Source organism: Scyliorhinus torazame, chromosome 6 (assembly GCF_047496885.1).
Source record: "Scyliorhinus torazame isolate Kashiwa2021f chromosome 6, sScyTor2.1, whole genome shotgun sequence".
Taxonomy (NCBI): domain Eukaryota; kingdom Metazoa; phylum Chordata; class Chondrichthyes; order Carcharhiniformes; family Scyliorhinidae; genus Scyliorhinus; species Scyliorhinus torazame.
Window position 1 is genome coordinate 169,370,526 of NC_092712.1, and position 23,330 is coordinate 169,393,855.

A 23,330-nucleotide genomic window follows, 5' to 3' on the forward strand; every position below is an offset into this window, starting at 1 on the left:
GATTAGGAAGTGGATTTGGGGGTTGGGGGGGGGGGCGGGGTCGGTGTGGGAGCGAGTAGAGGCGGCTCTTGTAAGGGCACTAGTTTGGGGGCGTTGGTAACGGCGCCTCTGCCATTCCTGCCAGCACGCTACTCCACCAGCCCCGTGATGGTCGCGGCCCTGAGAGTCTGGGGGCAATGGAGGAAACATGTGGGAACAGAGGGAGCATCAGTCCGGTCCCCAATTTGCAATAATCACAGGTTTGCCTCGGGGGAGGTTAGATGGAGGGTTCCGGAGGTGGCAGAGAGCAGGGATCGAGAGGATGGGCGATACGTTTATAGAAGGGAGCTTTCCCAGCTTGAGAGAACTGGAGGCGAAATTTGAACTGACGGGAGGGAATGAATTTAGGTACCTACAGGCGCGAGACTTCCTACGCAGGCAGGTCTCAACCTTCCCGTTCCTACCACCAAGGGGGATACAGGATGGGGTAGTTTCCAGAGTGTGGATGTGAGAACGAAGGGTTTATAAGCTTATGGGGTCAGAGGAAACACAGATCAAGAAGCTGAAACACAAATGGGCAGAGGAGTTAGGTGGAGAGTTAGAGGATGGTCTCTGGGCGGATGCCGTGAGCACAGTCGAATGCGTCCACAACATGTGCCAGGCTCAGCCTGATACAGTGTAAGATCGTTCACCGGGCTCACATGACAGTGGCCCGGATGAGCAGGTTCTTTGGGGTGGAAGACAGGTGTGCGGGAGGACCAGCAAACCATGTTCACTTGTTCTGGGCATGCCTGAAGGTTAGGGGATTCTGGCAGGGGTTTGCCGATGTCATGTCCAAAGTATTGAAAACAAAGGTGACGCCGAGTCCAGAGGTGGCGATTTTCGGAGTGTCAGAAGACCCGGGAATCCAGGAGGAGAAAGAGGCAGACGTTCTTGCCTTTGCTTCCCCGGTAGCCCGGAGACTGATATTGTTAGCTTGGAGGGACTCAAAGCCCCCAAAGTCAGAGACCTGGCTATCTGACATGGCTAGCTTTCTCTGGAGAAAATCAAGTTCGCCCTGAGAGGGTCAATGTTAGGGTTCGTCCGGAGGTGGCAGCCGTTCGTCGACTTCTTTAGGGAAAATTCAACATCAGCAGAAGGGGGGGGGGGGGGGCTGTGGGGGTAGTTTAATGTAGAGTAGGGTGTTAGAAAAGATGGGACCTGTGAGAGAGGAAGACTGCTTTTGCACTATGTTTATATTTGTATGTACACTGTTTCTTCTGTTACTGTTATAAAACCATAAATACCTCAATAAAATGTTTATATAAAAAAATATATTTGAAGAGTTTTATAAGAAGCTATGTAGGTCGGAGCCACCAGGGGAGGGACGAGGAATGAGGGAGTTCCTGGACACGTTGGAATATCTGGGGTTGGGTGAAGAGGATAGAGCAGGCTTGGAGGAGCCGGTGGGGGAGCAGGAGGTGAAGGAGCTAGTTGGGAGAATGCGGACAGGGAAGGAGACTGAGCCTGACAGGTTCCCAGTTGAATACTGGATTTAAAGATATGCTGGTGCCGCTGATGGCGGGAATGTTCGAGGATGCGATAAGCAGGGTTATCTTGCCACAGACGATGGGGAAGCTTCGATTTTTTTTTTTTTTTTAGCTGCTGCTAAAAAAGGATAAGGATCCAGTGGAGTGTGGATCGTATAGGCCCATATCCCTACTGAATGTGGATACCAAGATATTGGCAAAGGTTTTGGCAGCCAAACGTGGGAGGGATGTCTCCCGAAGGTGATTGGGATGACCAGACAGGGTTCGAGAAAGGGAAGGCAGCTATTCTCAAATGTGAGGAGGTTGCTGAATGTTGTCCTATCTCCAGCGGAGGGAAAGGAGACAGAGGTGGCACTGGACAAAGAGAAAGCATTTGATTGGGTGGAATGGGGTTACTTGCTGGCGATATTGGAAAGATTTGGAATTGGGCCGAGATTCGTGGCATGGGTATAACTTGTACAAGGAGCCGGTGGTGAGCGTTCGCACTAACAGTATGAACTCTGGGTACTATTCTCTGCACCAGGGTATGAGGCAGGGTGCCCTATATCCCCACTGTTGTTTGCACTTGGCCATCGCGCTAAGGAGCTTGGGGCTGTGGAAGGGGATAGTGGGGGGGGGGGGGGGGATTGGAGCTTTAGAACAAAGAACAAAGAAATGTACAGCACAGGAACAGGCCCTTCGGCCCTCCAAGCCCGTGCCGACCATGCTGCCCGTCTAAACAACAATCTTCTACACAATTTAAAATTATAGTTGATCTGACATCAGTTACTGTTTGTGGAAATTAGTTCCAAATTTCTGCCACCCTTTTAGAAGTATTTCCTAATTTTACTCCTGAAAATTATAGCTCTATTTATTGGAATATGATCGCCAGTCCTAGACTCCCTAACCAAGAGAAAGAGGCTCTCTCTATATGATCTATATATTTCTGTTGATATGTTGATCAAATCACCCCTTAATCTTCTAAATTCCAGGGAATACAGCCCCTGTTTGCAAAGTAAAAGGAGCTAGTATTTTACCACCCCCCCCCCCCCCCCCCCCCCCCCAAACCACCCCAACTAACAGTTCCACCTAAATTCGGTTCTTCAGCGTGACTTGTATAGCGGGTGAATAGCAGTGAGCATATAATTTACTGCTCTCGTTTTTTTTTTAAATATAAATTTAGAGTACCCAATTATTCTTTTTCCAATTAAGGGGAAATTTAGCGTGGCTAATCCACCTAACCTGCATATCTTTTGGGTTGTGGGGGTGAAACCCATGTAGACATAGGGAGAATGTGCAAACTCCACATGGACAGTGACCCAGAGCCGGGATTCAAACCCGGGTCCCCAGCGCCGTAGTCCCAGTGCTATCCACTGCGCCACATGCCGCCCCTGCTCTCACTTGGTTTGCCAGCATACTTTGTTCCAATGAGACAATTTCAGTGTTTAGCCTCAAATCATTTGTATGTTTATACTATCCTTTGTCAGCAAAAACTAGCCATATTATGGAAAAACTAGCTTATACTTGTTGATGTATTTCCTTGCAGGAGAAACAGCAAGTGAAAGACAAATGCTGCAGAGTCCTATGCCAATTGAAGAGGTGACAAGCTCATGCTGCCAATCAACTGAAGAACAGGATATTCAACAGATGATGGTACTCGTTTACATTCTATTTACAGGCAATAAGAGGGAATGAATAAAATCATTGTATAAATAAGGATTGTAAACATTTCCAGACCCTTGAATATTCCATTGTTCCCATGACGTGTGTATTTGAAAATCTATTCTGCTTTTGCATGAGGGACAATAATATAATGTAAATATCATAACGTATATGCAAAATAAAATTTGAGCATAGGTCATACAAATTTATTTTCATGTAGTATTGCATTTAGGGCAATCATTTAAAATTTATGTGTGCTACTCTGCTTTGTGAACTCATAATTATTCATGTTACACCTCACCCTTTCATTGTATGCTTTTAGAAGAAACCTTGGTAACCCTTTTAGAAAAACTCATCTTTAATGAACTGGCTTTGTAATGCTTTCATGAATACATAATTTTCTCCCCATTCCACCCCCACAATCACTACATCCAGAGTTGTGTTTTCTCCATGCATAACCATAAACTCCCAAGACAAAGTTACAGCAACAGCAAAAAAGCCTTCAAAATCAAACCAGTTTGAAGGAGATACAGTTAAAGTAAAATATGCAGAGATGTTTGAGATGAAATTTTCAAGTTACCTTTCTATTTATCATCTCATTGTAAATTAAGGAAAATGAGTTTTAATTGTTTGAACTTGCATACGATAGTTGATCCCTGTCCAGACTTAAAATGCATTGATACTTGTTCTAATTAACAGCTCAGAATTATAATTAAAGTGATCGCATGTAAAAAAAAAAAGCGGGGTGGGGGGGTGGGTGTACGAGGGATGTGCCAACACAGTGGTTAGCACTGCTGCTTCACAGTGCCAGGGACTTGGGTTCAGTTCTGGCCTTGGGTGACTGTCTGTGTGGAGTTTGCACGTTCTACCCATGTCTGCGTGGGTTTCCTCCGGGTGCTCCCGTTTCCTCCCACAGTCCAAAGCTGTGCAGGTCAGGTGGATTGGGCATGCTAACATTGCCCCGTAGTGTCCAGGGATGTACGGGTTAGGTTACAGGGATGGGCTGGGGAGTGGGCCTGGGGAGGGTGCTCTTTCAGATGCTCAGTGCAGGCTCAATGGCCTCCTACACTCTAGGAATTCAATGGTTCTAATAGCTTTTTTTTGCCAAACCACTTTTTCACCTTTTGCTGGATTTTCCTTGTATTTTGGGAAGTACCTTGTGACATATTAAAGGAACAATATCAATGCAAGTTTTTGTTGTGTCTCCACACTTTACGGGGGTGACCCGGTTTCTGCTTTGGGTACAATTGGCGATCGTGGCACAAATTGTGCTTTTTTTGGAAAACTCTTTGCCTGTTGCTGAATGCATGAACCAGTACATCTGAGGTGTGTTTTAGAATGCATTTTCTTTTAAGAAGTTTTGCTTTTAAAAATATTTATTATGTTTAAGAGTGGTAACTGATCAAGTTTAATTAATGCATTTGAAAATTGATTTCTCACTAAAGTTATCATTTAAAATCCATATCTGAATCCTCAGGCTGTTTAATGTGTAATACAAGTCCCCACTCTCTCGATGGAGCACCCCCCCACCCGTGCCCTCCGGGATCCTTGGCCTTTCTAACCTTCCTGGCTCTACCACTACATCTAGGTGTCTCCCTAGGATGCACATCAGAGGTGGAGGCAGCCAGCTGCTTACCTTGTCCCATGGCCGATGCCCCTGGTGGACGACCTCTGGGAGCTCTGAGGCCGGTGGGCCCCGGCGCACTTGTCGACTGCACATGTACAGCCGTGCCGCCCTGTCCCATGTGCTTACTGTGAGACGCGACCTCCTCAGAGGGGTGGAACTCTGAGGAGCTGGTAGCCAAAGTCGCCACTCCATGAGGAGGATCCGGGGTGGCACTCAACGCCCCCTCCTCCCAGTCGGTGGTTTCCCATGGTCCGCACCATCGTGTTGACGCCCACGGTAGCTCCTAGGTGACTGGGCCAGGCTCCGCAGTGCCCTTGGCAATGCCCACCTGCGTCTGGGACAAGCTCCCGCAGTGCCTCGACCATTTCCATCTGAGAGCGGGACATGTCCCGCAGTACCTCATCAAGGTCAGCCTGGTACTGGCTGACATTCGTAAGCGAGGCGGATATTCTGCCTAGGCGCTCAGCTATGGCCGTCACTGACTGCGCAAAGCCTTGGACACCTTCACTAATGGTGCTGAGATCATGCACCAGGCTCTCCGCTGATATCGTGCACCAGGCTCTCCACTGCAGTCGCCACCCTAGCAGTGTTGGCCTCGGTGCCACGCATTGCCGCCACATCTCCTGTGCCCCTAGACTCTGGGCCTCCTCCAAGCAGCTATGGATCTGCTGGAGTCAAGCTGACATTTCCCTTTGAATGTCCAGGCTGCTCCCTATCATCTCCATCAGCTCCGAGTAACTCTTTTCCACAGGTTCAGCATCAGGCTAGGACCCAGCTGGGTCTTGGGATCCCGCAGACCTCCGACTACTGTCTAGCCTGTGCCCACGAAGCCTGTCCACTCATGTTTCCTACCGAGGTGCGTGTATCTGCGCTGGTGGAGAATGGGGATGACAGTTGTGCTGTGACTATCACGGTGGCATTCTCCGAGCTCTCCTCCAACGCGTCTCCTGGGAGACTGGAGAGGGTGCCAACCGGGATGGCCCAGTTCTGTCGACTGGAGGACCTGCGGGATAATGGACATGTGGTCAGTGGGAGGTTTGGTCAATCGATAAAGCAATAACAACTCGCATTTGACAGGTCTTCTGGGTGGAGCCCGGTGGTTACTCATCTTTGCGGCATCCGCAAGCCTACACGTGGGTGGCCGCTCTGTCCTCAGCCAAACTGGTCACCTCCGAGGCATGCATCCTCCACGAAGGTGGTGAGGGTTCTTGGGTTTGGCACATCTCCCCCAGTCTGGGCCCTCACCCAGCGATTATGGGAGAGCTTTTCCTGAGGAAACACAGAGGGCATCGGTAGCCACACACGTGGTTCAGTGGTGGGAGTGGGTGTGTGAAGGGAGGGTTAGGGAGTTGAAGGGGGAGTGGGGTGGAGTGAGAGTTGGGGGTCGCATGGAGAGTAGGGAGGTGCATGCTCCCGTGGAAGTGGATAGATCAGGTAGAGTGGGTGGGAGACATTGGTGTCTACTCACTCGTGCTGCCCGGTGTAGGTCTTTGACCTTTTTTCGGCACTGGAGGCCAGTCTTCCTGGTCACACTCTTGGCACTCACAGCTGCCGCCACTTCGTCCCAGGCAGAACTGGCTGTTCTATGGATAGCCCTCCAGGACCCTCAGGGGAACAGAACATCCCTCATAGCCTCCACTGCGTGTATGGGCCTCCCTAGGTCAGCATCCCAAAATCTTGGGGTTGGTCTCTTCGGCGGCATTATTGTCAGCTGGCTGGGGTTTGCTGATTAAGTGCTGCTTGACCTTGTTAGCGGTGGTCTGGCAAACGCGGTGCCTGCGAATTGGCTGGTGAGCCTTCATTTGCGGCGAGAACATAAGAACCAGGAGCAGGATTAGACCATCTGGCCCCTCGAATCTGCTACGCCATTCAATAAGATCATGGCTGATCTTTTTGTGGACTCCGCTTCACTTGCCCGCCCGCTCACCGTAACCTTTTATTCTTTTATTGTTCAAAAATCTATCTACCTTTGCCTTAAAAGCCTTTAATGAGGTAGCCTCAACTGCATCAATGGGCAGGGAATTCCACAGAGTCACGACCCTTTGGGTGAAGAAGTTCTTCCTCAACTCAGTCTAAATCTGCTCCCCCTTATTTTGAGACTATGCCCCCTGGTTCTAGTTTCACCTGCCAGTGGAAACAACCTCCCTGCTTCTATCCTATCTATTCCCTTCCTAATTTTATATGTTTCTTTAAGATCCCCCCTTATTCTTCTAAATTCCAATGAGTATAGTCCCAGTCTACTTAGTCTCTCCTCATAAACTAATCCTCTCAACTCCGGAATCAACCTAGTGAATCTCCTCTGCACCCCCTCCAGTGCCACTACATCCTTTCTCAAGTAAGGAGACCAAAACTGTGCACAGTACCCCAGGTGTTGCCTCATCAGCATCCTGTACAGCTGCAACATAACCTCCTTGCTTTTAAACTTCAGCCCTCTAGCAACGAAGGACAACATTCCATTTGCCTTCTTAATTACCTGCTGCACCTGCAAACAAACTTTTTGCAATTCATGCACAAGGACACCCAGGTCCCTCTGCATAGCAGCATGTTGCATTTTTTTTTAACCATTAAAATAATCCATTTTGCTGTTATGCCTACCAAAAATGGATGACCTCAGATTTACCAACATTGAACTCCATCTGCCAGACCCTTGCCCACTCACTTAAACTATCTATTTCCCTCTGCAGACTTTCAGTGTCTTCTGCACACTTGACTCTACTACTTATGGGGCCTCGGTAAGTTGAACCGCGTTGCTGGCCTCGCTGGGCTAAACGCTGGGAAGCTCACGGCAATTCCCGCTCGCTGCAACACTTCAAAATATTTCCAGAGAATCACTCCCATTCGTTTCCATGTGACCAGAAGATTCAACTTAATTTTTGGAGCATTTGTGGAAACTTACCAGTTTTGTGGGTGGAGCTTAAATATTTCTAAAACAGGTGCAAGGGATTGTGGGAACTCAGATGGAATTAAATTGAGGCTTAAAATTCCATGATCCGTTACACCTGCCTTGATACAAAAAAATTGATTAATGGAACAGAAACTTGGGGCCTTGATTTTTGAAGTGAGGGCTGCAAAACGGAGCTGCAGGAATTGCAGAACTTAGGCTCACCCCGGTTAGCTTCTAATCTAGGAGGATCAGAGAGGGTGCCATATGCATATCGCACTTTCCCATTGAGAGAAAGAAGTTTTATTTTATTGATGAGAAGTAATCTTGATATAATTTTGTCAGTTTGATATATAGCAGTACAATATCTAGCAGCTTAGCCAGCAATTGTTTAAACTTGCTTATTTACAATTTTATGAAGAAGCCCTTTGGGCTTATTTCATCGCATTCGCACGAGCTGCCATACAACTTGAGTCTTGAAATTACTGTTGGTGATATTAGCCGACCGGTGTTGGTGATATTAACAGACGGATGTTTAATGAGAACTGGATACAACTGAATTAGACATATAAATAAAAGAATCCTGCGGATAGAGTATAAATGAGGGTCACATTGCCGCTCTCTGTAAACATTGAGTGAAGATAGACTTATAGCTCTTTTAAGGCACCCATTGAGCCTCAATGTGGGAGGTGAGTGCAGTAAGAATCCTGGCTTGTGCGCAAGCAGTGATGTTGGGTCTTTAAGCCCTGGATTTCATGGAAACTGGGTAATCACCTCAATGCAACTGAAATCCAGAAACAACATTAATATTTAAAAAAAATAATTTACAGGATGTGGGCATTGCTGGTTAGGCCAGCATTTATTGCTCATCTTTAGTTGCCCATCAGAAGGTGGTGGTAAGCTGCCTTCTTTAACCATTGCAGTCCTTAATGTGTAGATACACCCACAGTGCTGTTAGGGTGGAAGTTCCAGGATTTTGCCCCAGCGACAGTGAAGGAACAGGGATATATTTCCCAGTCAGGATGATGTGATTTGGGGAGGAACCTCCAGATGGTGGGGTTCCCAGGTATCTGCTGCTCTTGTCCTTCTAGATGGTAGTGGTCGTGGGTTTAGAAGGTGATGTCGAAGAAACCTTGGTGAGTTACTGCAGTGCATTTTGTAGATGGTACACATGGCTGCCACTGTTCGTTGGTGGTGGAGGGTTTGAATGTTTGTGGCGGGGGAACAATCAAGCATGTTACTTTGTTTTGGATAGTGTCGAGCTTCTTGAGTGTTATTGGAGCTGCACTCATCCAGGCAAGTGGAGAGTATTCCATTACAATCCTCACTTGTGCCTTGTAGATGGTGAACAGGCTTTGAGGGTCAGGAGGTAAGTCACTCACCGTAGGGTTCCTAGCCTTTGACCTGCCCTAATAGCCACAGTATTAATATGGCTGGTCCAGTTAATTTTCGGATCAATGGTAACCAGGATGTTGATTGTGGGTGATTCAACGATGGTAATGCCATTGAACATCAAGGGCAGTGGTCTGAAGTGTATTTGTTTCAACGCCAGAGGTATAACAGGTAAGGCAGATGAACTTAGAGCACTGATTAGTACGGAACTATGATGTTGTGGCTATCACAGAAACGTGGTTGAAGCAAGGCAGGATTCGCAGCTGAACGTTGGAGGATATAAATGCTTCAGGAGAGATAAAAAGAAATGTAAAAGGGGTGGGGGAGTAACATTACTGGTTAAGGAAGATAATATAGCCTTACCGCGGGAGGACTCGGAGGGCTCATACAATGAGGCAATCTGGGTAGATCTAGGAACAAGAAGGGAAAAATCACAATGTTGGGGGTTTAGTACAGGGCCCCCAAATACTAGCAAGAGATAGAGGAACAGATAGGTAGAGATTTGTTGGATCGGTGCAAAAGTGACAGGTTTGTTCTGGTAGGTGATTTTAACTTCCCCTCTATTGACTGGGACTCACTTAGTGCTAGGGGCTTGGATGGGCAGGGTTTGTGAGGTGTATCCAGTGACAAATGTTGAATTCTTTACCCTTCAGTCTGGCCTCAATAAAACTCAAGATGGATTTGTAGGCATAGTATTATTTATTTTTACCCGACTTGCAAGTCAGACTTGCTTCACAAAAACCCAGAACACAAGCTGCCTCCTGGGTCTTCAGAATCGAGTGCTATTGGAGACAATGGAATCTCTACAAATACATTCAAATGGCATCAAGTTTCACATAAACGATTCCCATAGGTCATCCTATACCCCTCCTGACCTGGCCATACATCCTAATTGGCTCACTTCTCATTCCTTAACCCTGGCCTCTTGTTACCCAGCATCCTTTTCTCCTCCTCTACTAGACACCCCTCCCCCTTCCTTGCCATGCTTGCTGAAATCCTTTGTCTGTGAACTCACTAGAATTAGACCAGTCTACATTACTGTAACTAATATATTTAAACTAACTATTTTATATCACATTCGTCACCAGGAAGGCTTCTTGATGTAGATAGTCCATCTAGAGAAGGGGCAGTACTGAATCTGGTATTGGGGAATGAGCCTGATCAGATTTGAGGTTTCAGTAGGTGAACATTTTGGAGTAATGACCACAATTCTGTAGGTTTTAGGTACTTTTGGATAGGGATGAGAGCTCGGTTAAGTTGCTAAACTGGGGAAAGGCAAATTACGATAACGTGAGACAGGAATTGAAGAATTTGATTGGATGCGGCTGTTTGAGGGTAAATCAACATCGGATATGTGGGAGTCTTTCAAGCGACAGTTGATTAGGATTCAGGAAAGTCGCGTTCCTGAGAGAACAAAGGATAAGTATGGGAAGTTTAGGGAGCCTTGGATAACAAGGGATATTCTGAACCTCGTTAAAAAGCAAAAGAGTCTTTTGTACAGTCAAAACCCTTGAGGAGTATAAAGAAAGTAGGAAGGTACTTAAGCGGGAAGCTAGGAAGGGTCATGAAAAGTCCTTGGCCAGTAGGATTAAGGTGAATTCCAAAGCTTTTTATTCATGTGTAAAAAGCAAGAGGGTGGCCAGGGAAAGGATTGGACCACTTAAGGACAGCGGGGAGAATTTATGTGTTGAGCCAGAGGAAATGGGCAAGGTACTAAATGAGTACTTTGCATCAGTGTTCACCAAAGAAAAGGACTTTATGGAAGATGATTCTTGGGTAGGGTGTGTGGATAGTCTGGGGAGATATTGGGTGTTTTAAAAATCACTAAGGTAGATGAGACTCCTGGGCCTGATTTACCTCAGAATATTGAAGGAAGCAAGGGGGGAAATTACTGGGGCCCTAACTGACATCTTTGTATCCTCATTGGCTACAGGTGATGTCCCAAAGGGCTGGAGAATAGCTGATATGGTACCGCTGTTTTAAGAAAGGTAGCAGGGATAATCCAGGAAACTATAGGCCGTTGAGTCTCCCATCGGTAGTAGGTAAATTGTTGGAGAGAATTCTCAGGGACAGGATTTATACCCATTAGGAAACAAATGGACTCATTAGCGATAGACAGCATGGTTTTGTGAAGGGGAAGTTATGCCTCACTAACGTAATCATGTTTTTTGAGGAGGTGACAAGGATTATTGATGCGAGGAAGGTGGTGGATATTGTTCACATGAACTTCAGTAAAGCCTTTGACAAGGTGGCTTGTGGCAGACTGATGTAAAAGGTGAAGTCGCATGGAATCAGAGGTGAGGTGGCAAGATGGATACTGTGGCTCGGTCACAAGGCAGTGTGCAGCAGTAGAAGGGTGTTTGTCTGAATGGAAGGTTGTGACTAGCGGTGTTCCACAGGGATCGGTGCTGGGGCCTCTATTGTTTGTAGTATACATAAACGATTTGGAGGAAAATGTAGCTGGTCTGATTAGTAACTTTGTGGATGACGCCAGGTTGGTGGAGTGGCGGATAGTGTTGAGGATTGCCAGAGGATACAGCAGGACATAGGTTGGAGATTTGGGCAGAGAAATGGCAAATGGAGTTCACAGAATTCACAGTGCAGAAGGAGGCCATTCGGCCCATCGAGTCTGCACCGGCTCTTGGAAAGAGCACCCTACCCAAGGTCAACACCTCTACCCTATTCCCATAACCCAGTAACCCCACCCAACACTAAGGGCAATTTTGGACAGTAAGGGCAATTTAGCATGGCCAATCCACATAACCTGCACATCTTTGGACTGTGGGAGGAAACCGGAGCACCCGGATGAAACCCACGCACACACTGGGAGGATGTGCAGACTCCGCACAGACAGTGACCCAAGCCGGAATCAAACCTGGGACCCTGGAGCTGTGAAGCAATTGTGCTATCCACAATGCTACCGTGCTTCCCCTGGCCGAAGGGCCTGTTCCTGTGCTGTATTTTTATTTGTAGGAGACGGTCATTGCCTGGCATGTCTGTGGTGCGAATGTAACATTTTAGCCACCATCCTTAAAAGAAGCAAAAAAAAGTGTCAACCTGATGCAAATCCTACCTCATTGGCAGCTGGCACCAGCCATTCCAGTCCTGGGTTTCCTGTGCATTGCTAATGATGTGCATGGAGCATATGAAAATTATATAGATTAACTAATTTCTCCGGGCCCGCCGACTAGGTCCAACGCCCACCTCTTCGCAGCGGTGAGGTAATCCAGACAAATATGAGGTAATGCATGCTGGTAGATCTAACATAGAGAGGAAATATGCAGTAAATGGCAAAACTCTTCGGAATATAGGAAGTCAGAGAGATCAGGTCTACAGATCTTTGAAAGGGTGTTAGCTATGCGGAAAGGCTGAATAGACTCGGACTGTTTTCATTGGAACGACGGAGGTTGAGGGGCGACCTGATAGAGGTCTACAAGATCATGAGAGGCATGGATAGAGTGAATGGACAGGCACCAGGGTGGAGGGGCCAGTCATGAGGGGGCATAGGTTTAAGGTCCGCGGGTAAAGTTTAAAGGAAATGTGCGAGGCAGGTTTTTTACACATAGGATGGTGAGTGCCTGGAACGCGTTATCAGAGGAGGTTGTGGAAGCAGATACATTAACGGTGTTCAAAAGGCATCTCGACAAATACATGGATAGGATGGGTATAGAAGGATAAGGCACTAGGAAGTGCTGAGGGTTTTGGCCAAGAGTGGTATCATAACCGGTACAGGCTTGGAGGGCCGAAGGGCCTGTCCCTGTGCTGTATTTTTATTTGTAGGAGACGGTCATTGCCTGGCATGTCTGTGGTGCGAATGTAACATTTTAGCCACCATCCTTAAAAGAAGCAAAAAAAAAGTGTCAACCTGATGCAAGTCTTACCTCATTGGCAGCTGGCACCAGACATTCCAGTCCTGGGTTTCCTGTGCATTGCTAACGATGTGCTTGGAGCATATGAAAATTACATAAATTAACTAATTTCTCCAGGCCCGCCGACTAGGTCCTCTTTGCAGCGGTGAGGACCTGCAGGTGTAGCGGGCCCCCTCCAATCTGTGCTCTCTCTCTCTGCGGCTGTGTGGCTCTTTCTCCTGGGGATGGGGACAGAAAATGCACAGTATGAGGCAGTCGGACACAGGCAGCACAGGGGTGGGCAGCTAGTGGAGTGTGTGTGCAGGGCACCCGGCCATGGCGGGTGGTATGAGTGTGGTATGTGGCGCAGGGTGGGAGGGGTGCATGTTACCCGTGTGCAGGAGTCAGGGGGTTGGTGCCGGGGGCTCGGTGCTGGTTACTCACCCTGGCCGCTCTGAGAAGGTTGTGCGACCATTTACAGCTTTGCTGGCTGGTCCTGCCAATGGGGCCCACAGGCTCACGGCCTCTGCCACTTCTGCCTAGGCCTGATATACGGCGGCGGTTGGCAGCCTCCTATCCACTCCAGGGAACAGGGTGCCTCGCCTCCCTGCCACAGCGTCCTGCAAGGTCTCGAGCTCTGCATTGGCAACATGGGGCGCTGCTGTTCCTGCTGCCATCTTCTTGGCTGGAATGAGTATGTGTGGGGAGTGGAATGTTTACATGTGAATGCAGCTGTCAGACTCTCGAGTACCAATCCCGACCACAGCCAATTGATGCCGTTAGGCATCAGAATTGCACTTTTTCCACGTGGCACCGATGCTATCCCATTAACGAATCCTGAATTTCTCCCCAACTGGTGCCACTTTCAGGGATGTAGAACACCACCGATTCACTCTTGGCGTCAGCACTTAGTCTCTGAAACGGAGAATCCCGGCCCAAATCTCTCAAACAACAAAAGCAGCAAATCAATAGATAATCTATTATGGTGGTATTCATGCAGGAGATAGTGATTTAAATCCACAATTGTCTAATCCAGACATAATGTACAAAATCTCACACTCCCAATAGTTTTTAAAAAAGAATGGCTTGTACTTGAGCAGTGCCTTTCACCTCCTTGGTACTTCCTAAAATGCTTCACAACCCAAATGCAACAAACATAAATTATCAAACAGAAAATTATATAAATGTTTAGTGTGTTAGTTGGGGTAGACATTTTGTCAGGCCAATGGGAGAACTCCCTGTTGGAATCTTTGACTTATACTTGAACAGAGAAATGCGTCGCACTTCGATATCCTCCAAAGCAAGTGTCGATAACAATGTTTCACTCTGTCCGAACTGCAGTAAAATGTATTTAAATATTGGATAAGGGCTTAAACCCATAACCTCGTGATTTAGACAAGACCTGTGCACTCATGGTTTAAGATTCCTGCTTTAGCTTCATAATATATGTTTCCTGTTATCACGAGGACTAACTTCTTTATGTTAAATATTAGCTGATAATATTGATAGCAATCATTTCTCGGCTCAAAGAAGTATAATGATCAAGTTTTTTTTTAATGAAAGGTCAATGACCTGAAACATTGGACAACATTTTAAAGTTCCCTGCTGGCGGGTTTTGGGGGGTCGTGGGCATAAAATTCCCCGAGTGACCCATCCTGCTGCTGTCCGACCCATGTTGAGTTGAGGCTCTTGCGTGCTTTTTGCCCGGCCCGATGCCTTGCTCAAGCTGCCAGCAGGTAAAGGGTGGTGACTCCCTCTAAGACCCTCTTTCCTCATCAGGTGCTCACTCTCTCTTACACCCCCCCCCCCCCCCCAAAAAAAAAAGGTCTGCCCAACTCCCTCTCCCCACCCGCTGGGCCTCGCCTCCCCTCCATGCGTGAGACCCCCATACTTACTAGTGCTGGACAGGGCTTAAATCTGGAGACTTCTGTGGTCCCAGCTGTGGCTACCACTCCAAGTAGTGCTGCTAGCCAATCCGAAGCATTTCCAGCCAAGTCTTCAGGAAAATCCTGCCACTAAGTAAACTCTGCCCATTTCTCTCTTCACAAATGTTGCTTGAACTACTGAGTTTTTCCAGCATTTTATTTCACTTTCCAATTATTTAGTGTTATTAATGTAACAAATGTCCCACAACACTAACAAGGGGGGGGAAAGACAAACCGTATAAGCATTAGGAGGTGCGAATGAAGGCATATTCAAAAGCTTTTTTCAGTATATGGGGCAAGATAGTAGCGTGGAGGCTTTTAATATTTCCAGAGGATAGAACTTTTTTGTGTGGTTTACAAGTACGTTAAAGAATACTATTTAAAGAGGTTTCCTCGTGTCTGACTCACGTATTAAGATTTTGGCTGAGCATAGTTACAGGAGGTCCCATAGCACTTTACAATACAATGTACGCTGTCACTGTAAAATTACATGTCCTCAAATTTCCTGTATGAAACACAAGAAATCCACAGGTATACAACAAAGCTCTTAACTCCCCACTTCTACTGGTGTTATTAAAATTTTGGGATGTTTAATTGCCTAAAATGAAAATATATAATGAAACAGAATGCAGTGCTGTTGCTTCACCCAACGTCTGGAGACCGTGCTAGCCCTTTAAATACACACAAGGCTCAATTCAACTAAATGGGAACAAAGTCCCATAACGAGCACGCTTAGCTCGCAGTCCGCAAAACACATGGCTATACGATGCGACTCGTTATATAAGGGGCAACAGGGAACACTGGGGTGTTAAATGGCGTCCCGATCTCCAAGGCAGTAAGCAGTCCCTGACACACACACACACACACACACACACACACACACACACCTCCCCCGAAAGCACTATGGGAGGGTCCCTAGCAGTTTCTGCATCCTGATGAAAGGGAATTCTCGTTCTTCTCACCGGTGCACAAGGTATACACCCGAATCGACTTCTTTGCAGTGGGGAAATCGGTGCTTCCAGAAATAGTCAGAGTGGAATACTCCCATGATAGTCATCTCCGACCACACCCCACATTACATGGATGTGTGGTTGGAGACTGGCCGTGCCCAATACCCCACAATGGAGGTTGGACACTGACTACTTGGCCGACAAGGTCTTCTGCCAGAAAACATCACAGGCCATAGGCAAGTACATCACTAACAACCAGAACGGGGGAAGTCTCACAGGGGAGGGATTATAGCCTACAAGGTAGGTAAAGACAGGGAAGAGAAGGCGGCTGGTCAGCAACTGATCGATTCCATACTGGAGGGCGACAAAACATACTCCAAGATCCCGACCATAGAGCTTCTGACCCAGAGGAAAAATCTACAAATGGACTTTAACCTGCTATCCACCAGGAAAGCAGTGCACCAACTCCGCCAGACAAGGGGAACCTTTTATGAGCACCGAGAGAAGGCTGCCGCCTGCTGGCTCACGAGTTGGGAGAGCAGGCACCCACGAGGGCAATATCACAGGTGAAAGATAGCAGAGGCGACTGGTAGCCAAACCTAAAATGGTCAACCAAGCTTTTGAGGCCTTCTACCGACTGTACACCTCCGAGCCCCCTCCGGGGACTCCGGGACAAAACAGTTCCTCGATGGACATGCCAATTGTGGGGGGCGATAGACGGAGGGAGCTGGAAGCACCGATAGGACTGGGAGAGGTTGTGGAGAGCATCAGTTCCATGCAGGCAGGGAAGGCACCGAGATCCAATGGGTTCCCGGCGGACTTCTATAAATACTTCGCACCAGCGCAGGCCCACACCAACGGGAGATGTTCGCTGAATTGCTAGCGAGGGGCAGCCTGCTGCCAACACATTCGCAGGCCACTATATCGTTGATACCCAAGAAAGACAAAGACCCAACGGAATGCGGATCATACAGACCCATTTCATTGCTCAACGTAGACGTGAAAATACTCGTGAAAGTCCTGACCAAGATACTGGAGAACTGTGTCCCAGAAGTGGTTGCAGAGGTCCAGACGGGCTTTGTCAAGGGTAGACAGCTATCCACGAACGTCAGACGGCTGCTGAATGTGATACTGACCCCATCTGTGGAGAGAACACCAGAAGTCGTCATCTCGCTGGACGCAGAAAAGGCCTTTAGCAGTCGAATGGAAGTACCTCACACAGGTACTGGAGCAGTTTGAGCTAGGCACGGCATTAACCTTGTGGGTGAAACTCCTGCACAACGCCCCCAAGGCAAGCGTATGGACCAAAACCACCAGCTCTGAATACTTCCAGATGTACAGAGGCACAAGGCAGGGATATACGCTGTCCCCCTCCTGTTCACCCTGGCAATTGAACCCCTGGCGATCGCTCTGTGAGACGCAAGAGGCTGGTAGGGCATACGAAGAGGAGGCAAAGAGCATAGTGTCCCACTCTATGCGGATGACCTTCTGCTCTACATCTCAGACACGCAGAATGGCCTGAAAGTAATCATGAAGCTCCTGGATGAGTTTGGCACCTTCTCAGGCTACAAACGCAACCTATGCATGAGCCCCCCTGCTGAACGCGAATGGGGGAGGGTCTGAGCTGGAGGGTCTACCATTCAAACTAGCCCAAACAAATTCCGCTACTCGAGGATCCAGATAGCCCACGACTGGACACTGATCCACAAGTGTCAAAGTCAATATTTTCGCTTCTGTGGTAGAAAGATTCAACACACTCGTTAAGACAGAATAACAAGCTTTATTGTCGAAAACAACTGCATGCAGTAATGGCTGAAACTTGAAGTAAGAGGGCAGTCAACAAAACTGCTCAGTCTTTCACAAGTTCCACGCTTTCCATGGAGAATTAGCTCAATATTTGTACATTAACTTTATCAAGATTATGTGACAACAGTTTGGGCAGGAGTTTGATTGGAAATACAAACGGAAGCAAAGACCAGACCATGTTTGGTCATATCACTCATACCATTATTTAGTCCTCGGAGGGAACATTGAAAGGGCAGAATAGACTTGTTTCTTCCTGAACTTATCTTTGTTTTAAATTCCTACGGCCCTGGGTTATGACGAGTTAGTTTTATCAGGAGTTGCCGAGGTCCGGTGTTTTGGAATGGCTCGACCTTCGCTGATCTTTTCAGACTTCAAGTTATGCAGATTTGCCTACGGCCATACTAGTCTGAAAATGGTTAGGGTAGCATTCTTTACCTGGACCTGGGGGGCTGGAATGAGTAGCTTCAGTCTTTCTGGTATTGTATCAAACCTTTTGACCAGTCTTCCCATTGACCAGTTTTCCCATCATGCCATTACTTAATTTGTACCATATCACAAGTGGAATCTGACCAGTCTGGTGGAGGAAGTCAAAAAGGACCTACAGAGATGGGATGCACTCCCATTCTCCCTGGCGGGCAGGGTGCAGATGATCAATTTGAACATACTGCCAAGGTTCCTCTTCCTTTTTAGATCCATACCGACCTTCATCCCTGTAGCGCACAAAGACTCACGAGAGACGAATAGAGATGAAGTCGATGAGGCTTTATTAAGCGTGACTTGTTCCCCGCAGTTCAGTAACAGACTGGCCTGCGGGGGAGAACTCCAGGTTCTTATACTCCGCCTTCAGGGCGGAGCTAGAGGTCAACAGCCAACCAGGACCCGGGATCTGTCAGCCAATGACATCATGGCTTCACAGTCCCACATGACCCCTAATGCATACTACCACATTCACCCCTTGTTAAAAATGAACCCGGCGGGGTGGTGCTTCGCATGGTTTACAAGGCTGGTCCTGGGAGGAAAACTTTTGCATGTCATCACAGTATGTACAGGGTTTTTTTTTTTGTTTTGCACTATTTACAGTAGTCGTAAGGGGGGAAAAGAAAAAAGTTCTCGTTAAAGTCCACAACATTGTAGTGTTACATCCATGCCACGAGTCGGTCGGGCGGTCTGGTCGTCCTTGTCGATCGCCTCGGCCCCGGTGGTGGTGCTTGTTCCCGTGTTGTCGTCTCCGGGAGCCTTACGGTTTCTGCTTCAGCTTCACTTCTGGTCGGACCTGGGAGGAGGACCGATCCTCCCGGGAAGGGGGCGGTGGCGGGGTGCGCCGGTGGCAGGGAGGGGGTGATTGGTGTCGGGGGTGTGTGCGTGTTGCCGGCGGGCGCCAGATCTCACAGGGAGACCGTGTCCTGTCGGCCGTCGGGGTACTCCACGTAAGCGTACTGCGGGTTCGCGTGGAGGAGGTGAACCCTCTCGACCAACGGGTCCGACTTGTGCGCCCGCACATGTTTTCGGAGCAAGATGGGTCCTGGGGCCGCCAGCCAGGTCGGCAGCGACGTTCCAGAGGAGGACTTCCTGGGGAAGACAAGGAGGCGCTCATGGGGCGTTTGGTTAGTGCTAGTACACAGTAGCGACCGGATGGAGTGGAGAGCGTCTGGGAGGACCTCCTGCCACCGTGAAACTGGGAGGTCCCTGGACCGTAGGGCCAGTAGGACTGTCTTCCAGACAGTGCCGTTCTCCCTCTCTACTTGCCCGTTCCCCCGGGGGTTGTAGATGGTCGTCCTGCTCGAGGCTGTACCGTTGCTGAGCAGGAACTGGCGTAGCTCGTCACTCATGAAGGAGGACCCCCTGTCGCTGTGGACGTATGCGGGGCAACCGAACAGTGTGAATATGGTGTTAAGGGCTTTAATGACTGTGGCCGCTGTCATGTCAGGGCAGGGGATGGCGAAGGGGAAACGAGAGTACTCGTCCACCACATTCAGGAAGTATGTGTTGCGGTCGTTGGAGGGGACGGGCCCTTTGAAATCCAGACTAAGGCGTTCAAAGGGACGGGGGAAGCCTTGATCAGGTGCGCACCATCCAGCCTGAAAAAGTGCGGTTTGCACTCTGCGCAGATGTGGCAGTTCCTTGTGGCTGTACGGACCTCCTCCACAGAGTAGGGGAGGTTGCGGGACTTTATAAAGTGGTAGAACCGAGTGACCCCCGGGTGGCAGAGGTCCTCGTGGAGGGTTTGGAGGCGGTTAATTTGTGCGTTGGCACATGTGCATCGGATAGGGCATCGGACGGCTCGTTCAGCTTTCCGGGAAGGTACAGGATCTCATAGTTGAAGGTGGAGAGCTCGATCCTCCACCTTAAGATCTTGTCGTTTTTAATTTTGCCCCGCTGTGCATTATCGAACATGAAGGCTACCGACCGTTGGTCCGTGAGGAGAGTGAATCTCCTGCCGGCCAGGTAATGCCTCCACTGTCGCACAGCTTCCACTATGGCTTGGGCTTCCTTTTCCACTGAGGAATGGCGGATTTCTGAAGCGTGGAGGGTTCGGGAGAAAAAGGCCACGGGTCTGCCCGCTTGGTTAAGGGTGGCCGCTAGAGCTACATCGGAGGCGTCGCTCTCGACCTGGAAGGGGAGGGACTCGTCGATGGCGCACATCGTGGCCTTTGCGATATACGCTTTGATGCGGCTGAAGGCCTGGCAAGCCTCTGTCGACAGAGGGAAGGTCGTGGTCTGTATTAGGGGGCGGGCCTTGTCTGCGTACTGGGGGACCCACTGGGCGTAATATGAAAAGAACCCCAGGCAGCGTTTTAGGGCTTTTGAGCAGTGAGGGAGGGGAAATTCCATGAGGGGGCGCATGCGTTCGGGGTCGGGGCCTATTATTCCATTGCGCACTACATATCCCAAGATGGCTAGCCGGTTTGTGCTGAAAACGCACTTGTCCTCGTTGTATGTGAGGTTCAAGGCTTTAGCGGTCTGGAGGAATTTTTGGAGGTTGGCGTCGTGGTCCTGCTGATCGTGGCCGCAGATGGTTACGTTGTCGAGATACGGGAACGTGGCCTGCAGCCCGTGTTGATCAACCATTCGGTCCATCTCTCGCTGGAAGACTGAGACCCCGTTTGTGACGCCAAATGGGACCCTTAGGAAGTGGTATAATCGCCCGTCTGCCTCGAAGGCTGTGTACCTGCGGTCACTTGGGCGGATGGGGAGCTGATGGTAGGCGGACTTGAGGTCCACGGTGGAGAAGACCTTATATTGGGCAATCCGATTGACCATGTTGGATATGCGGGGGAGAGGGTACGCATCTAGTTGTGTACCTGTTGATGGTCTGGCTATAGTCTATGACCATCCTTTGCTTCTCCCCTGTCTTTACTACTACCACCTGTGCTCTCCAGGGACTATTGCTGGCCTGGATTATGCCTTCCTTCAGTAGCCGCTGGACTTCGGACCGAATGAATGTCCGGTCCTGGGCGCTGTACCGTCTGCTCCTAGTGGCGACGGGTTTGCAATCCGGGGTGAGGTTTGCAAACGAGGATGGGGGCTCAACCTTGAGGGTTGCGAGGCCGCAGATAGTGAGTGAGGGTATTGGGCCGCCGAATTGGAAGGTTAGGCTCTGCAGATTGCACTGGAAGTCTAATCCCAGTAATGTGGGCGCGCAGAGTTGGGGAAGGACGTAGAGCCTGTAGTTTTTAAACTCCCTCCCTTGCACCGTTAGGGTTACTATGCAGAAGCCTTTAATCTGTACGGAGTGGGATCCTGCAGCTAGGGAAATCTTTTGCGCACTGGGACGGATGGTCAAAAAACAGCATCTTACCGTGTCAGGGTGGATGAAGCTTTCTGTGCTCCCGGAGTCGAGCAGGCATGGTGTCTCGTGCCCGTTTATCAGCACCGTTGTTGTCGTCGTCTGGAGCGTCCGGGGCCGTGCTTGGTCCAGCGTCATTGAGGCCAGACGTGATCGTAGTGCTTGAGCGTCTTCCTCGAACCCCGTGGAGCCGTCGACACTGGGGTCCGTTGTTGCCGTCCAAGATGGCGGCGGGGGTGAACAAAATGGCCGCCCCATGCATCGCACATGGCTGGGGGGTCACAAGATGGTGGCGGGGGTGGACAAAATGGCCGCCCCATGCGTCACACAGGGCTGGGGGGTCCCAAGATGGCGGCGCCCCTCCTCCCCTCGTGGTGGCCGGGACCCAAAATGGCGGCGCCTGCGGGTCGCACATGGGGCGCTGGGGGGGTTGGGGAGCGTTTGAAACGCGCAGGACTCCTTGTTCTCCGGGGACAGCGGTGGCTGGGACCCAAAATTGCTGCGCTTGCGGGTCGCACATGGGGCGCTGGGGGGGTTGGGGAGCGTTTGAAACGCGCAGGACTCCTTGTTCTCCGGGGACAGCGGTGGCTGGGACCCAAAATTGCTGCGCTTGCGGGTCGTACATAGGGCACTGGGGGGGTTGGGGATCGTTAGAAACGCGCAGGACTGCTTCTTCTCCTGGGACAGCGGCGACCTCCCGGGACCGGCACACAGCCGCGAAATGGCCCTTTTTCCCACAGCTCCTGCAGATCGCTGCGCGGGCCGGGCAGCGCTGCCGGGGGTGTTTCGCCTGGCCGCAGAAATAGCAGCGGGCTCCCCCGGGACGACTTGGAGTCTGAACCGCGCAAGCCTGTTGGGGGGGGGGTCGCAACGGGGGTCCATGGAGCCCAAGGGGCTGCCGCGCGGTCGGGGCCGTACGCGCGGGCGTTTCGCGCGGCTACATCCAGGGAGGCTGCAAGGGCCCGTGCCTCTGAGAGTCCCAGCGACTCTTTTTCCAGAAGTCTTTGGTGGATTTGGGGAGAGTTCATACCTGCGACAAAAGCATCGCGCATCAACATGTCCATGTGTTCAATCGCGTTTACCGGCGGGCAGCTGCAGGCCCGTCCCAAAATTAGCAGCGCGGCGTAGAATTCGTCCAGCGATTCTCCGGGACTTTGCCGTCTCATTGCGAGTTGGTAGCGTGCGTAGATCTGGTTCACTGGGCGAATATAGATGCTCTTTAGTGCTGCGAATGCCGTCTGGAAATCCTCTGCGTCTTCGATGAGAGGGAAAATTTCCGGGCTTACCCTCGAGTGCAGGACCTGTAGTTTCTGGTCTTCTGTGACCCGGCAGGGGGCCGTTCTGAGGTAGGCCTCGAAACAAGTCTGCCAGTGTTTGAAAACTGCTGCTGAGTTCACTGCGTGGGGGCTGATCCTCAGGCATTCCGGGATGATCCTGAGCTCCATAGTCCTTTAAGCACGCTTAATAAATTGTAGCGCACAAAGACTCACGAGAGACGAATAGAGATGAAGTCGATGAGGCTTTATTAAGCGTGACTTGTTCCCTGCAGTTCAGTAACAGACTGGCCTGCGGGGGAGAACTCCAGGTTCTTATACTCCGCCTTCAGGGCGGAGCTAGAGGTCAACAGCCAACCAGGACCCGGGATCTGTCAGCCAATGACATCACGGCTTCACGGTCCCACATGACCCCTAATGCATACTACCACAATCCCCAAGGCCTTTTTCCAAGCGGTAGATAAAATGATCATGGTGTTTGTACGTGTGTGTGGGGGTGGGGGTGGGGGGGGGGGGGGGCTATATCCAAGACTACACTGCCGAGGAGAAGAAACATGGGCGGCCTGACCCTTCTGAACTTGCAATACTACCACTGGGCAGCCACAGCCGAGAGTGAGGGGATGGGTAAGGAAACCAAATATGGAATGGGTGAGGCTGGAGGAGTCCTCCTGTAGGTGAATGACCCTCCAAG

At 49.7% G+C, this 23,330-nt stretch overlaps 1 protein-coding gene across 9 annotated transcripts in view; it reads left to right on the top strand.

Annotated features, from left to right (window-relative positions):
• Positions 1 to 23,330, top strand: part of umad1 (UBAP1-MVB12-associated (UMA) domain containing 1) — a 117,502-nt gene that overhangs the window by 53,550 nt on the left and 40,622 nt on the right. For 7 of the 9 annotated variants that reach the window (XM_072509080.1, XM_072509082.1, XM_072509085.1 and 4 more), the window contains 2 exons: positions 3,034 to 3,140; positions 7,461 to 7,508. In XM_072509080.1, coding sequence (XP_072365181.1) covers positions 3,034 to 3,140; positions 7,461 to 7,508 — 155 coding nt within the window. The remainder of the gene's footprint in view (positions 1 to 3,033; positions 3,141 to 7,460; positions 7,509 to 23,330) is intronic. The other 2 variants (XM_072509081.1, XM_072509083.1) reach the window with 1 other exon arrangement.